This window comes from Bubalus bubalis, chromosome 7, assembly GCF_019923935.1.
Source record: "Bubalus bubalis isolate 160015118507 breed Murrah chromosome 7, NDDB_SH_1, whole genome shotgun sequence".
Taxonomy (NCBI): Eukaryota; Metazoa; Chordata; class Mammalia; order Artiodactyla; family Bovidae; genus Bubalus; species Bubalus bubalis.
Window position 1 is genome coordinate 81,912,108 of NC_059163.1, and position 13,588 is coordinate 81,925,695.

A 13,588-nucleotide genomic window follows, 5' to 3' on the forward strand; every position below is an offset into this window, starting at 1 on the left:
GGTCTGGTCTGAAATAGCTCAGTCATGTCCGACTCTTTCGCGATCCCATGGACTGTAGCCCACCAGGCTCTTTCATCTATGGAATTCTCCAGGCAAGAATACTGGAGTGGGTTGCCATGCCCTTCTCTGGGAGATCTTCCCAACCCAGAGATCAAACTCAGGTCTGCACTGCATTAATTATCTGAGCCACCATAGGTGCATGGGTTTCTTTCTTTCTATCCTATTCAACAAGGATTTAATTCAGCAAACGTTTACTCTTTACCCATTGTGTGCCACATACTCTTCATGGTCCTGGGATATGTCAGTGAACAGTATAGACAAAAAAAATCTCTGTCCTCATGGAGCTAGCATTTTAATGGAAAGAAGAAAGACAGCGAACCTAGTAATAAGAAAATTATTGAACAGATGGAGGAAGGAAAAAGTAGAGCAGGTCAGGGGATGGGGGCAGCCTGGGGAAGGGGCAGAGGGCAGGCTTCAGATTGCATGGGGTGGGCAGTAGACCTGATTGAGAAGGTGTCATTCGAATACAGACTGGGCTCATGCTTAGGGAGGACTGTCTTGAAGTGTTTCCATAGCCACAAAGAAGTGAGATACATGGAGGGAAGACTTTGGCTAACTTGTAATTCTGTCAGAAAGACAAAGGAAGTTGGCCTCTGAACTTATTATCTTTAACACTTTCATCTTTAAAGTGGAGCATTTTACATTTTTTTGAGAAACAAAAAACTGCCAATTATTTTGTTATGGAAGAAACAAGCTTGATTCATAGGATTTTTAAGTCTACAATATATTTGCATTATCTGTGGGCCACTCTGTGTTCTTATAGCGATGAAACACGGCTTCAGTCAGTGGCCTATGATCAGACAACAAAATATGATTCTTCCTTAGGGACCAAAGAAAAATTATAATAGGTCAAAGTTTAAAAGAAATGTGGGAAAATGTCTTTTAACTATAGAATCCCTGGATAACATGGCTCCTTGAGATGGAATGTCTTCCTCAAGTTTTCAACATGTGTTCCAGTAGGAACAGTAACACTGATCTTTGCAAATATACCCATAACTTGAACGGAGAAGGCAGTGGCACCCCACTCCAGTACTCTGGCCTGGAAAATCCCATGGACGGAGGAGCCTGGTGTGCTGCAGTCCATGGGGTCACTGAGTCGGACACGACTGAGCGACTTCACATTCACTTTCACTTTCATGCCTTGGAGAAGGAAATGGCAACCCACTCCAGTGTTCTTGCCTGGAGAATCCCAGGGACGGGGGAGCCTGGTGGGCTGCCCTCTATGGGGTCGCACAGACTCGGACACGACTGAAGCGACTTAGCAGCAGCAGCAGCAGCAGCCATAACTTGAAAGACTACGTCAACACAATCCAATCCCAAAAGACCGTTTTTTTTGCCTAAGAGTTATTTCTCATGGTTTATAATTTTGTCATGAACTAGGACTTCCATTCAGGGAAACTGATGTGATGGTGCTCTCTGACCTGCACTGCCAGTTGTTTTCCCTTTGCATCCCTGGGCGCCCTGTCACCAGGAGCAGCCCCATAGACTGCAGCATATGGTCTGACTTGACCTTCCTCCTGAAAAGCCTCGTGCTATTGGAGGGCCTTGGGAGGAAAGTCACAGCTATGTTGGCTTTATGATGCTGTTGGCCATTGCAAGAGAAGAGACTCCTGGTCTGCTTATTTTTGCGTACCTTGGGATCAACTTACTATCCTAGGGTTTTTCACACCCAGACCTGGCCTTCTGTGATGAAAGGACTGGCAAATATATCCAAGCATGACTTCTGTATTTTCCTTCTTCCTTCATTTTTCTTTTTCATTCTGTTTGTCCTTTTTTCCCTCCCTGTTTTTCTTGTCATCCGTTCAACAAGTATTTATTGAGAATTTACTCTGAAACGTGCACCATTAGGAATCAGTGATGAACCTGAGGTTACTTAAGCAGTTAAGGAATGGACTTTTTTTAGTTAGAAATTTAGAAGTAATATTCAAACATCTTTTGATGTTTATTTTTAAAAGAGATTTTAGGGATTGAATAAAATACAGCCGATGATGAAACAAACAGAAATTCTAAAAGTTCCTCATGGTAATTCTAACGAATTTACTAATCAGCAGGTTTGGGAACCAGTACCAGTCATTCTTCCCATTCCATTGTTTTAGTTTTGTGAAAGGTGAGATCCTGACTTGAGATGTCAGAGAGGAGAGGAATGTAGTGGAGGCGGGGGAGGAGAGCGAAGCCTGAGCAGTCAGGATGTGCTGCTCTGTCTGGCTTTGAGCATCCTCCCCAGAATCCCTCCAGCCCTCCTGTTCATCTTCCTTCTTCTCAGCTCAGCCTGGCTCCTGCCTGCGGGCCACCACCTTCCCCCAGCTCAGGCTTTTCTTCCTGAGCCATGCCGCGCTCTCTGTTCTGTCGTCAGTGGAAATGCAGCTCCTCGTAACTCCCCACCGTGAAAGAATCCTTTACCCGCCCCCCTCCCCCAAGGAGCAGTTTCTTCTTTTATTTCTGCCTTTGGTTTAGCATCTATCATGAACTGCCCTGGGCTTGGGACAGCATATTTGCGGGTACCTGGTAGATATTTTGTTTGTTCATTCAAAAGCCGTCGACTGCCCATTCTCTCAGGAATTGCTCTGTAGGAGAAACACCAATTAAACAAACAAACAAAAGGTGTTAGGCCTGTAAGGCACGGGTCTGAGAATTTGGTAGTGATGCTCGGAAGTAAAGCACTGTGAAGGGTGCTGTCAGGAGCAAGGCCCAGTGGCAACGCACAGCTGAAATGCCTGAGCCAGTGCTGAGGGGCTGGTTGGGACCTGGTCCCGGTTTAGATAAAGGCCCTGGGAACATGTCAGGAGGAGAGATGGACGCTCTTTTCATTGTAGCAGGAGGGAGAAAAGGAAACGTTAAGTAGGTGCTGGTACGTTCATGGGTGTTCCTATCTGAGGTATTGTTTTCCTTTGTGAGCGAGGAGGGGAAGCTATCTGCTGAGGGAGGTGGGAGGAGAGCTTATTTGAAGGATTCAGTGAAACCGAAAAGACATAAAATAGCTCCTGTAGAGAGAGAGCGAGAGGAGACACTTCAAGGGTCCCAGGGACCACTGAGGGCTTGGTGGTGGACCGTGGGTGATGGCAGCTTTCTCTGAATCAGTGTGCTTCTCTACCAAAGCACTCTGCAGGCAGTTTCTGAGTGCATAGCACAGGAAATGAACGGGAATTCAAGCTCCTGCTCTGCAGTTTATTGGGCGAATGAATCCCTGTTCCTCACCGATGTCCATTCCCTTCTCAACAATGGGATGATAATTCCCACACCCATGGTGGTTAACATCTCAGCATCCCGAGATCTTTATACACATGAAAGCATTTTAAACCACAAATCATACAGATGATAGTTATGATCTTACATATATTATAAATTTGAATCAGGATTTGTCAATGCTGGATAGACACAAAAAACAACCCCCTTCCAAACCAAAAAAGACCAGTTTCCAAATTAAAGACATGTTAAAATCCAATATAAGTTCTCGATATAGTTATAACAAGAGTAAATGTTATATAACATTATATACAATATTATATTGTTGTTATTGTTGTTCATTTGCTTAGTCGTGTCAGACTCTTTGTGACCCCATGGACTGCAGCATGCCAGGCTTCCTTGTCCTTCACCATCTCCCGGAGTTTGCTCATGTCCATTGAGTTGGAGATGCCATCCAACCATCTTATTCTCTGTAATCCCCTTCTCTTCTTACCTTCAATCTTTCCCAATAAATGACTGCTCAGTAGCATTATTGAAGAGGAAAAAAATTGAAAATAATCTCTCGAGTACCACAAACTAGCAAGAGGTTAATTTTCCAGAAATACGAAAACACAAAGTTTTAGGGCCAACTAAAAGGAGATCAGCCCTGGGATTTCTTTGGAAGGAATGATGCTAAAGCTGAAACTCCAATACTTTGGCCACCTCATGCGAAGAGTTGACTCATTGGAAAAGACTCTGATGCTGGGAGGGCTTGGGGGCAGGAGGAGAAGGGGATGACGGAGGATGAGATGGCTGGATGGCATCACTGACGTGAGTCTGAGTGAACTCCGGGAATTGGTGATGGACAGGGAGGCCTGGAGTGCTGCGATTCATGGGGTTGCAAAGAGTTGGACATGACCGAGCGACTGAACTGAACTGAACTGAAAAACACTTTTAAAAAGTGTAAACATATTCTTATAGTTATTTCAATACATTGACTGTTTTATTATTAGGCTCAGTTTCTTTTTAGAAGAATAATTTTTAAAAGGCATTCAAAAAATACTATTCTTTAATAGCCCTGCTGTTGAGAAAACGTGTGTGCAATAAGCATCCTATGCCCTGTACCTTTTCTGTTGGTGTAGGCTGACCAAATGGTGTACGTGGTGAAGCCGAAAATAGAAAACACACACAAGCTTCTCATTTCTCTTTCCTATAGAAATATTTTTAATAAGCACAGTTGATATAGACTCTCTTCATTTTAGCTGCTGGGCATAATCCTCTGGGAATCCGACTCTGCTTGTCTTTCAGCATGCTTAATAGTCTGAACGTTTAACATTTTTAAAGGGTAGTTGTTCATCACAAGTTCTGGATTATCTTTTCACATACCGTTTTCATGCTTCCACTTATATCCCCTGATTAATCCAAATTACTGACTGAAACTGTCTTGAGATGCACCCAAACTGTAAGCAGCGCTCCAGGCCCAAAGAAGTAGCTGTGTGCCAGGATCACATTTGACAATACAATATATCTTTGCTGCTAGAGATATATATATTTACAGTAATTTACTAGGGAATTGGAAAAGGCAATGGCACCCCACTCCAGTACTCTTGCCTGGAAAATCCAATGGGCGGAGGAGCCTGGTAGGCTGCAGTCCATGGGGTCGTGAAGAGTCGGACACGACTGAGCTACTTCACTTTCACTTTTCACTTTCATGCATTGGAGAAGGAAATGGCAACCCACTCCAGTGTACTTGCCTGGAGAATCCCAGGGATGAGGGAGCCTGATGGGCTGCCGTCTGTGGGGTCGCACAGAGTCGGACACGACTGACGCGACTTAGCAGCAGCAGCAGCACTAGGAAATATAGTCTGATATTGAATATGATCCCATATCAAGCTGGAGGACCATGCTGCATTTTGATTGAGGAGCCACTGTAGGCAAAACTGTCTCTCCCATTACTAGTAGTTATTTAGCCGAGCTATTTCCTTCAGGCACTTAGTAAAGTTGAGTATTCTTTGTGTGGGGACAACTGTGTAGTCCCAGGATACTGACTGCTCTCCTGGAGACTTCTCATGAAGAAAATAGGAGAGAAAAAAAGGAAGAGAAGTATATATTGAAAATGCAAAATGTGTATTTTTTTCCAGAATCAGTAAACAAGCATTGGAAGACGGGGGAAAGTGGTGGTTAAGAGTGAGCTTGTGTGTTATGCGTATGGCCTGTGTTAGAACCTAGCTGGAAGGCAGAGGGGCTGTCTTCACCCAGGAGCGTCCGGGAGACGGGCAGGAAGCCTCCCTACACCAGCACGCTCCTGGATCTCCCTATTTGGCTGCTCTGTCCACGCTGTGCCTTCCCCCATCCACTCCACTGCCGGTGGTTGGATGTTCCAGCAGCAGGAAGGTCAGCCTTCCGTCACAGGTGCTGCTGAGCGCCGTGCCTCACACCTCACTGTCTTTACCTTGCTGCTTTGTACCGTGAGTGTGAGCAAGTGTGAGGAGTGGGGTGGGTGCCGGCAGGGCGGCGGGAGCGTGGGCTTCCTCGCCCCCCCCCGGGGCAGCAGCATCCTGCATGCCCGGGGCCACCAGTCCCTGCAGGGCCCCCGTTTTCCTACATGTAGTCATGGAAGTTGGGAGAGGATTAGAAACCTTTAAAAAAGATTTTTCTCAACTATTATCTTCAGTATATTTGGCACAGTCTGTAATTTCTATGTAATTCATGCTTAAAATAGCCTGTATTTCATCTTTAAACACATTTTGTTTTTACCAGAATATTTTTTACCAATTATCAAAGACTCTCTCAACAAGAATACAGGTTTCTTAATTTTGTGATGGTAACAACTGACATGAATTCAGTTAATTATGGTGATAGCTACATAAAATGTATATAGCATAATTATCTTGAGTATTTTATTACCTGAGGAAATAGTTTTAATTTTTAGTTGTACAGTGCCACCTAGTGGACCTGTGGTATAAGAACACCTTCGTATTTTCTTCAGATTTCCAGGTTTGGTGTAATTAGTTTATAGGTATAGTTATAGGCAGCTTAAGGGCTTCTCTGGAGAAGGCAACGGCAACCCACTCCAGTGTTCTTGCCTGGAGAACCCCAGGGAGGGGCGAGGCTGGTGGGCTGCCGTCTGCGGGGTCGCACAGAGTCGGACACGACTGAAGAGACTTAGCAGCAGCAGCAACAGCAAGGGCTTCTCTGGTGGCTCAGCTGGTAAAGAATCTGCCTGCAATGCGGGATACCTGGATTCAATCCCTGGGTCGGGAAGATCCCCTGGAGGACAGCATGGCAACCCATTCCAGTATACTGGCCTGGAGAATTCCATGGACTGTATATGTATAGTTCACGGGGTCGCAAGGAGTCAGACACGACTGAGTGACTTTCACTTTTTCGTAGGCAGCTTAAAGGTATAGGCAGCTATAATAGCTACCTTCTGTTATTTATCACTTTGCTAAAACAAAGAGTCTGTATGGAAAGACTTGTGTATTCAGACTTTGGTTATAGAGATGCCAAAACAAAAGTACCTAGGCCATAAACTTAATCAAAATTCTTCATGTTGGATCTTTCTCGGTCGTGCTTCATTTCTTTGAGCATTTATTTTTGTTGTTGTCGTTTTAGGTTACAATCTGTGAATACTTTAATGTTGCTTTTATTAATGATGATTTCCCAAGTAGTCTTTCTGCTTCTGCATTGCTCTTTTAATTACACGTTTATGTGTTTAATAACATTGGCCTGTATACCCCATCAAGGCACACCGCACACCCGGCACTGAACGTACAGATGTTAGAGGGAATGGCAGGAATGCTTGGAAACTGATGATATATAAATATAGGAAAACTTTAAAAGTTGTACTAGCAGTGCCAAGGAGTTTTTGATCAACACATTTTGTTGTCTACTCCTTTTACATGGAATAGTATTCAAAACTTTTAACGCTGAACCTCACTTCCCCATGAATTATATTCTTTCTTGTGGTCCAAAAGGACTGTGGTGTTATATATGCATACAAAGGAGATACCTTTTATTCAACTAAAGGATCTTAGTTAAAATTAGTACCAATAAAGCATTTGGCATAACCCTGGTAGATCAAAACGACAAACTAGGGGTTCAGATACTATTCTCCTCTGTCTTTCTTTCCCCAGCATCACCATCAGTTTCGTGTTACATAAACTCAGGCCACACAGGACCAGAGCCAAGAAGAGCCAAATGAGGGTTTTCGAGTGAGGCTCCCCATCCCTTCACTTTTTTCCATTTAAGAAAAGAACAGAAAAGAAAGAGCAGGCAGGAATATACTAGAGGCCAAAAGAGTAAAAAACACACGTATAAACAAAATTGCAAATCTGAAAATATTTCTGAGGTAAGTGTAATATAATGTCCTTATTAAGAAGAAGAAAAAAGAAACTTAGGACTTTTTGGAAAGTAATTTGATATTTTTTTAAGCTGTATACACTAAAGTTGAACTGAGAATACAAGTGAGATTAGCTGTTTATGAGCTCATGCATGCTACTGTACAGCAGATAAGCAGACATCTGGAGAAAGCAAAGAAAGTCCCTGATGGCTTTCAGCACAGCCTGAGAGACATGAAGCAAGACAGTGTGATGTGGAAACCCTTGTGCTGGTGCCCAGAGAGAAAATGTAAACAGTCTAAAAGCTTTTAACATTCTTTACCGTCACCTCAGTTGTCTGCAGTCCTTCTCTTACCTATCCATCATTCAGTTTCCAAAAGAGTGAAAATTGAAAAAAAAATGCACGCGTGTTTCACAGCCTCGATACAATCATTACTCAATTCCAGTTTGTGACGAGACATTCATTTTCAGTTCTGCAAGTTTGAATCTGCCCGGACTGGAATGCTTAGATGGTAGCTGCCGACAATTTCACAGTAATTTTTGGTTGGGCTTGCCTTTGAGTAAATCACATCAGGAAAAATAAGGTTAATTTCCATTACCTCTGCTTTGTCTAGCAAAGACACTTTTCCTAAAGTGTCTCAGCGAATTCATGATAGACTTTGAACTCTTTGAAAATGATAAAGGAATGAGAGAAGTACACTTGGCTGGAGTTTATGTATGTTGCAGGCTTCAACCCTGGTGTAACTCTTGAAAGCAGCTCCTCATCTCTGAGGTGGAGGCCGTAGAACTCAGCAGCGCCCAGAGAATGACTGATGACTGGGTTTTTGACCTGGAAAAAAGCTACCTTATCATTACATTTTTGTTGTCTTTCACTTCTGATTCTGCACTCATCGACCGTACCTTTTTTTTTAATTGGAGTATAACTGCTTTACAGTGTTGTGTTAGTTTCTGCTGTACAGCGTGAATCAGCTATAAGTGTACGTCTGTCATATTTTCATTTGCTTCCCTTTTGTTCCCCTCAGATTATTTCTTATTATTTCTAGTTGAAGACAACACACATCCATCACTTTATGCCTTTCAAACAAACAGTGTAGATGAGAAAGTGTTGTATGGGTCTGTGTTTGAATGCATATATAGTATGCATTCCTTGAGTGTCTGCAAGGACTTCCCTGGTGGCTCAGATAGTAAAGAGTCCTGCAATGCAGGAGGCATGGATTTGATCCCTGGGTTGGGAAGATCCTCTTGAGGAGGGCATGGTGACCCACTCCAGCATTCTTGCCTGGAGAACCCCCATGGACAGAGGAGCCTGGAAGACTACAGACTGTGGGGTTGCATAGCGTCGGAAATGAGTGACTAAGCAAAGCACATGTGTATGCAAATCAAACTCATAGAACAATTGTAAAATCTAGTGTGCCTCTCAACTTTTTTAACCATCAGATGGTATCAAAATCTCCTGAAAGGTGGATTCCCTGTCTTCTAAATCATTTTTACAATAACATTTCATAGTAACAAATTAGCTAATTTAAATATTTATGAATAAATGCCTTTAGAAACTCAAGCCTATCTCAAACTTATCAAACTCTAACCCTCCTATTAAATATACACACTCTCTTGAGATGAGTGGTTTTAAGAGAGGAAAGGTTGTTCTGTACAGATATAACAACAACAGTTAGATACTTTTTATCCAATAATTTTATGCCAGGCTTAATACTCTACGTTGCACAAGGCCTCCTAATTGTATGGGGCTTCCCTGGTGGCTCAGATGGTGAAGAATCTGGCTGCAGTGCAGAACACCTGGGTTCGATCCCTGGGTCGGGAAGATCTCCTGGAGAAGTATTCTTGCTGGAGGATTCCTTGGACGGAGGAGCCTGGTGGACTACAGTCCATGGGATGGCAGAGTCAGACACAACTGAGAGACTAACACTTTCACTTTTTCTTCATTGAATCCTTCTCACAACCTGACCAATCGGACACCAAAGCCATACCCATGCTACAGACCAGGAGAGACCAGAAACAGGAAAATTCAATCCATCTCCTGGCTTCCTTGAAGCAAGAGGTGGGAGAGGACAGTGCCTAGTGATTCTGAATGTATTTTGTATCCTTTCCCTGATTCTTTTATGTATCATACCATCTGTTTTTTTCCTGCTCTGAGGTCTCAAAACTCCTTTCTGAAACCTCAGCAGATTAGTTTCCACATTGGACATCTGGTTAGGGACAGACTGTAGATCTCTTCTCTCTCTCTCTTTTCTTCTCTAAGAAAATGGCAGAAAATGGCCTTATGACCTCACCTCATCGCCACCTTCTTCCTGCTCTTCAAGTCTCCATTAAGCAGAAGTCTGCTTTATTTACATCTGTTTCTTTAAAGAAAAACTTAGTTGATGTGCCAAACCCTGTATTGTCAAGCTTTTCTAGAAATGTTATCTTTAAGGAGATTTATAAAAACAAGAAGAATCTTTGTGGTTTTGTTCTGAAAGCTGGAAGTGCTGAGAAATAAGGCAGACTTCCAACGCTGAGCTTTTTCGCTTTCAAGCTGTAAAGGACGTGTAACGGGTTCGACACATGTTTATAAGGAAGAAGCCGTAGAAATATTTATTCTTTTTGTTCTGGCAAAGCATGACCTGCTGCATCAAGAGTACTTCCTTCATGAGACATCTCATCATGGGATAAAGAAATGGAAAAGGCAGGATCCGCCTCCTTGCCTAAATAAGTGAACACCACTGCAGGTTTCTTCTGAGAGTTGCTGTTTTGAAGAAACATTCTGTGTATTGGGTGGAATTATCTAAGCAGTATGCCGATGTGCAAACTAGTGATTTTAAAATCAGACCTAGTTCCCTTCTTTATTTATAGTTAATGAACAAACTTAGCAAGATATGTGATACATGGTATCCAGGACGTTTTCAACATAAGCTTTATTAAGCAGTATTGTTGTTTAGTCGCTAAGTTGTGTCCAACTCTTAGCACCCCCATGGACTGTAGCACTCCAGGCTTTCCTGTACTTCACTGTCTCCCGGAGTTTGCTCAGACTCATGTCCATTGAGTCGGTGATGCCATCCAACCATCTAATCTTCTGTCGCCCCCTTCTCCTCCTGCCTTCAATCTTTCCCAGCATCTGGGTCTTTTCCAATGAGTTGGCTCTTTGCATCAGGTGTCCAAAGTGATGGAATTTCAGCTTCATCATCAGTTCTTCCAATGAATATTCCGGGTACCATTACTGTGTTTTATTTTTCTCTTTCTGTCTTCACACGCATTGGTAAATACACATATACATAAATGTACAAATATATTTATACAGTAGACATGCATTTAAAGTAGTTTTTGTTTGGGCATTACCTTGAATTCCACACAGTCTCAAGAGAGGCGTCCTTACTCCCCTGGTGGACACTGAGTTGAGTTCCTTAATGAGTCCGGAGTTTTCGCATTTCAGTGACTACAATTGTAGGACTTCTGAAGAAACCTGGAGACCCCGTGCCCACGTGATTTTACTTCTGCTTGCTTCCTGTAGACGCCCCTCTACCTGGTAAACCATGGCGAGGCTGGACCAGTCAGATGCAACAGGTGCAAAGCCTACATGTGCCCGTTCATGCAGTTCATCGAAGGAGGGCGGAGGTACCAGTGCGGCTTCTGCAGCTGCGTGAATGACGGTGAGTGGTGCCCGCGGCGGCTCTGAGAGCCCGGCTGCTCCCTCGGCGGTTTCCGGCCTGCGTCATCACCTCCATGACCTCTCGGCTCGAGGGCATGCTCTGCTGGGGGAGCAACGCTGGCCTCCTTGTGCACTCACACCCTTCACACAGCCCATGACTTCGCCCAGCCCCCAGTGCAGGAGACTGACAGAATGAGGCCTCCTCAAAAAGACCTTTAAGAGCCCCGTGCTGGGGCGTGGGATCTTGGTTCCCAGCCTAGTCTCGAGGACGGGCCCCTGGCCCCTGGGAGGTCTCTCGCCCTGCAGCGGCGGTGGCACCTGTCCCGCACACAGTGGGTATACCAGTGCGAGCAGGCTCCGCTGGTTCTCTGCCTTTCCTGCTCTTTCTAAGGAAGGTCTTATTCCATCGCGCGTGCTTCATGAAATCTGCAACCAAATCCTACACAACCCTGGGACCTGCTTTTCAGGAACCCTGTGAGCACACGCTTCCAAGTGCTTTAGTGTTGGGGGAAAACGTCAGGAGATGGCAGAGGCCTCTCCTGGAGCATTTTCGCCACGCCTGCACAAGGTCATCGGATTCCCAGCACGTTCACTCAAGCCCTCAACTTTCTTCGCAAGGTGATCAGAAATCCATCGAGGATCCATCTACGTAGAGAGAGCATCTAGGATCTTTGTTTTCTCTGGCCTCAATCCCAAAGTGTCAGCGTGAAGCCTTAAAAGGCCCTGCCGCTTCCTGGTAGAGGAAAAACACACAAAGTTCTTGTATTTCTACACCCGAGGGAATGCCTCTGGTGTCCACTCCTAAGAAGCTGCTGAGTTCATTTTCTAATAGGGTTGTTCATATTCTTGTTGTTGTTCAGATGCTAAGTTGTGCCTGACTCTGCGATCCTATGGACTGCAGCACGCCAGGCTTGCCTGTCCTTCACTGTCTCCTTGAGTTTGCTCAGACTTAGGTCCATTGAGTCATTGATGCCATCCAACCATCTCATCCTCTGTCACCCCCTTCTATTGCCTTCAGTCTTTCCCAGCATCAGGGTCTTTTCCAATGAGTCTGCTTTTCGCATCAGGTGGCTACAGCATTAGAGCTTGAGCATCAGTCCTTTCAGTGAATACTCAGGGTTGATTTCCTTTAGGACTGACTGGTTTCATCTGCTTGCTGTCCAAGGGATTCTCAAGTCTTCTTCAACACCACAGTTCAAAAGCATAAATTCTTTGGCAGTCAGCTTTCTTTATGATCCAACTCTCACATCCATACATGACTACTGGAAAAACTGTAGCTTTGACTATATGGACCTTTGTTGGCAAAAATACTAGATTCCAATATTTGTTTCTGCAAGAAAGCCAGACCCCCTTAGATGTCATTGGTACCTGCATTCTTCATTTAGGTTTAGAGAAGGCAAAGGTTTGTTAGAACCTTGCAGGCACGGTCAAATGGTTTCACTCTGTTTTCTTTCAGAACGTCAGAGATTCTCTCTCAGTCAAAAGAACTTGAGGCCAAAGACATGCAGGAAGACGAGTGTCACATGGCCGTGTGTAATTTATGGGGGGACTTGAATCTGGTTTATAAAACATGACAGATAATATTAAATGCTAACAAATACAAAGCTAATTGATTTTAAGGGGAATTTTTTTTACCAATTACATGTAGATGTGTGAATAAAAATAAATTCTAGAAAGTGTACAGAAAGTACCATCCATACATCCTGGAACAGCTGGTGCCGCATTATCCATCTCATCTATTCTCGCCTGGAAAATTCCATGGATAGAGGAGCCTGACAGGCTGCAGTCCACGGGGTTTCAAAGAGTCGGACACGACTAAGTAACTGAGCATGTTAAACATAACAGAAGAGCAGTTTAAGGCTGTCACAGCCTTCTTAGCTGAGACTGTCAGCTTCCCACTTCCACAATCTTTGCAAAACACTGAACTTTCCAAGTTCACAGATCCCTATGTACAAGTGAATCTTATAAAACTTGTTTAAAAAGAAATGGCCACAATATAGTAAGAAAATAGAGAAAAAAATAAAGCAAGCCTTAGTGACTATTTTCTTACGTCCAAACTAATAAAACAGTCCTGTTGGAACCCATGTGCTAACGATAGTGAAAGTTGCTCAGTCGTGTCTGACTCTTTGCAGCCCCATGGACTGTACAGTCCATGGAATTCTCCAGGCCAGAATACTGGAGTGGGTAGCCTTTCCCTTCTCCAGGGGATCTTCCCAACCCAGGGATCGAACCCAGGTCTCCCGCATTGGGGGCAGATTCTTTACCAGCTGAGCCACCAGGGAAGCCCAACCCATATGCTAGTTCATAACTAAAAATAAAGAATACTGAGTTATTGGTTTTAAAACAAGTCATTAGTTACATGGTTTTACAAATGAAAATGTTTTTC

General features: G+C 43.9%; 1 protein-coding gene across 2 annotated transcripts in view; it reads left to right on the forward strand.

Annotated features, from left to right (window-relative positions):
- The window catches only part of SEC24D (SEC24 homolog D, COPII coat complex component), a 116,073-nt gene that overhangs the window by 60,749 nt on the left and 41,736 nt on the right, over window positions 1–13,588 (forward strand). For both annotated transcript variants that reach the window (XM_025290263.3, XM_006065086.4), the window contains exon 9: window positions 11,065–11,203. In XM_025290263.3, coding sequence (XP_025146048.3) covers window positions 11,065–11,203 — 139 coding nt within the window. The remainder of the gene's footprint in view (window positions 1–11,064; window positions 11,204–13,588) is intronic.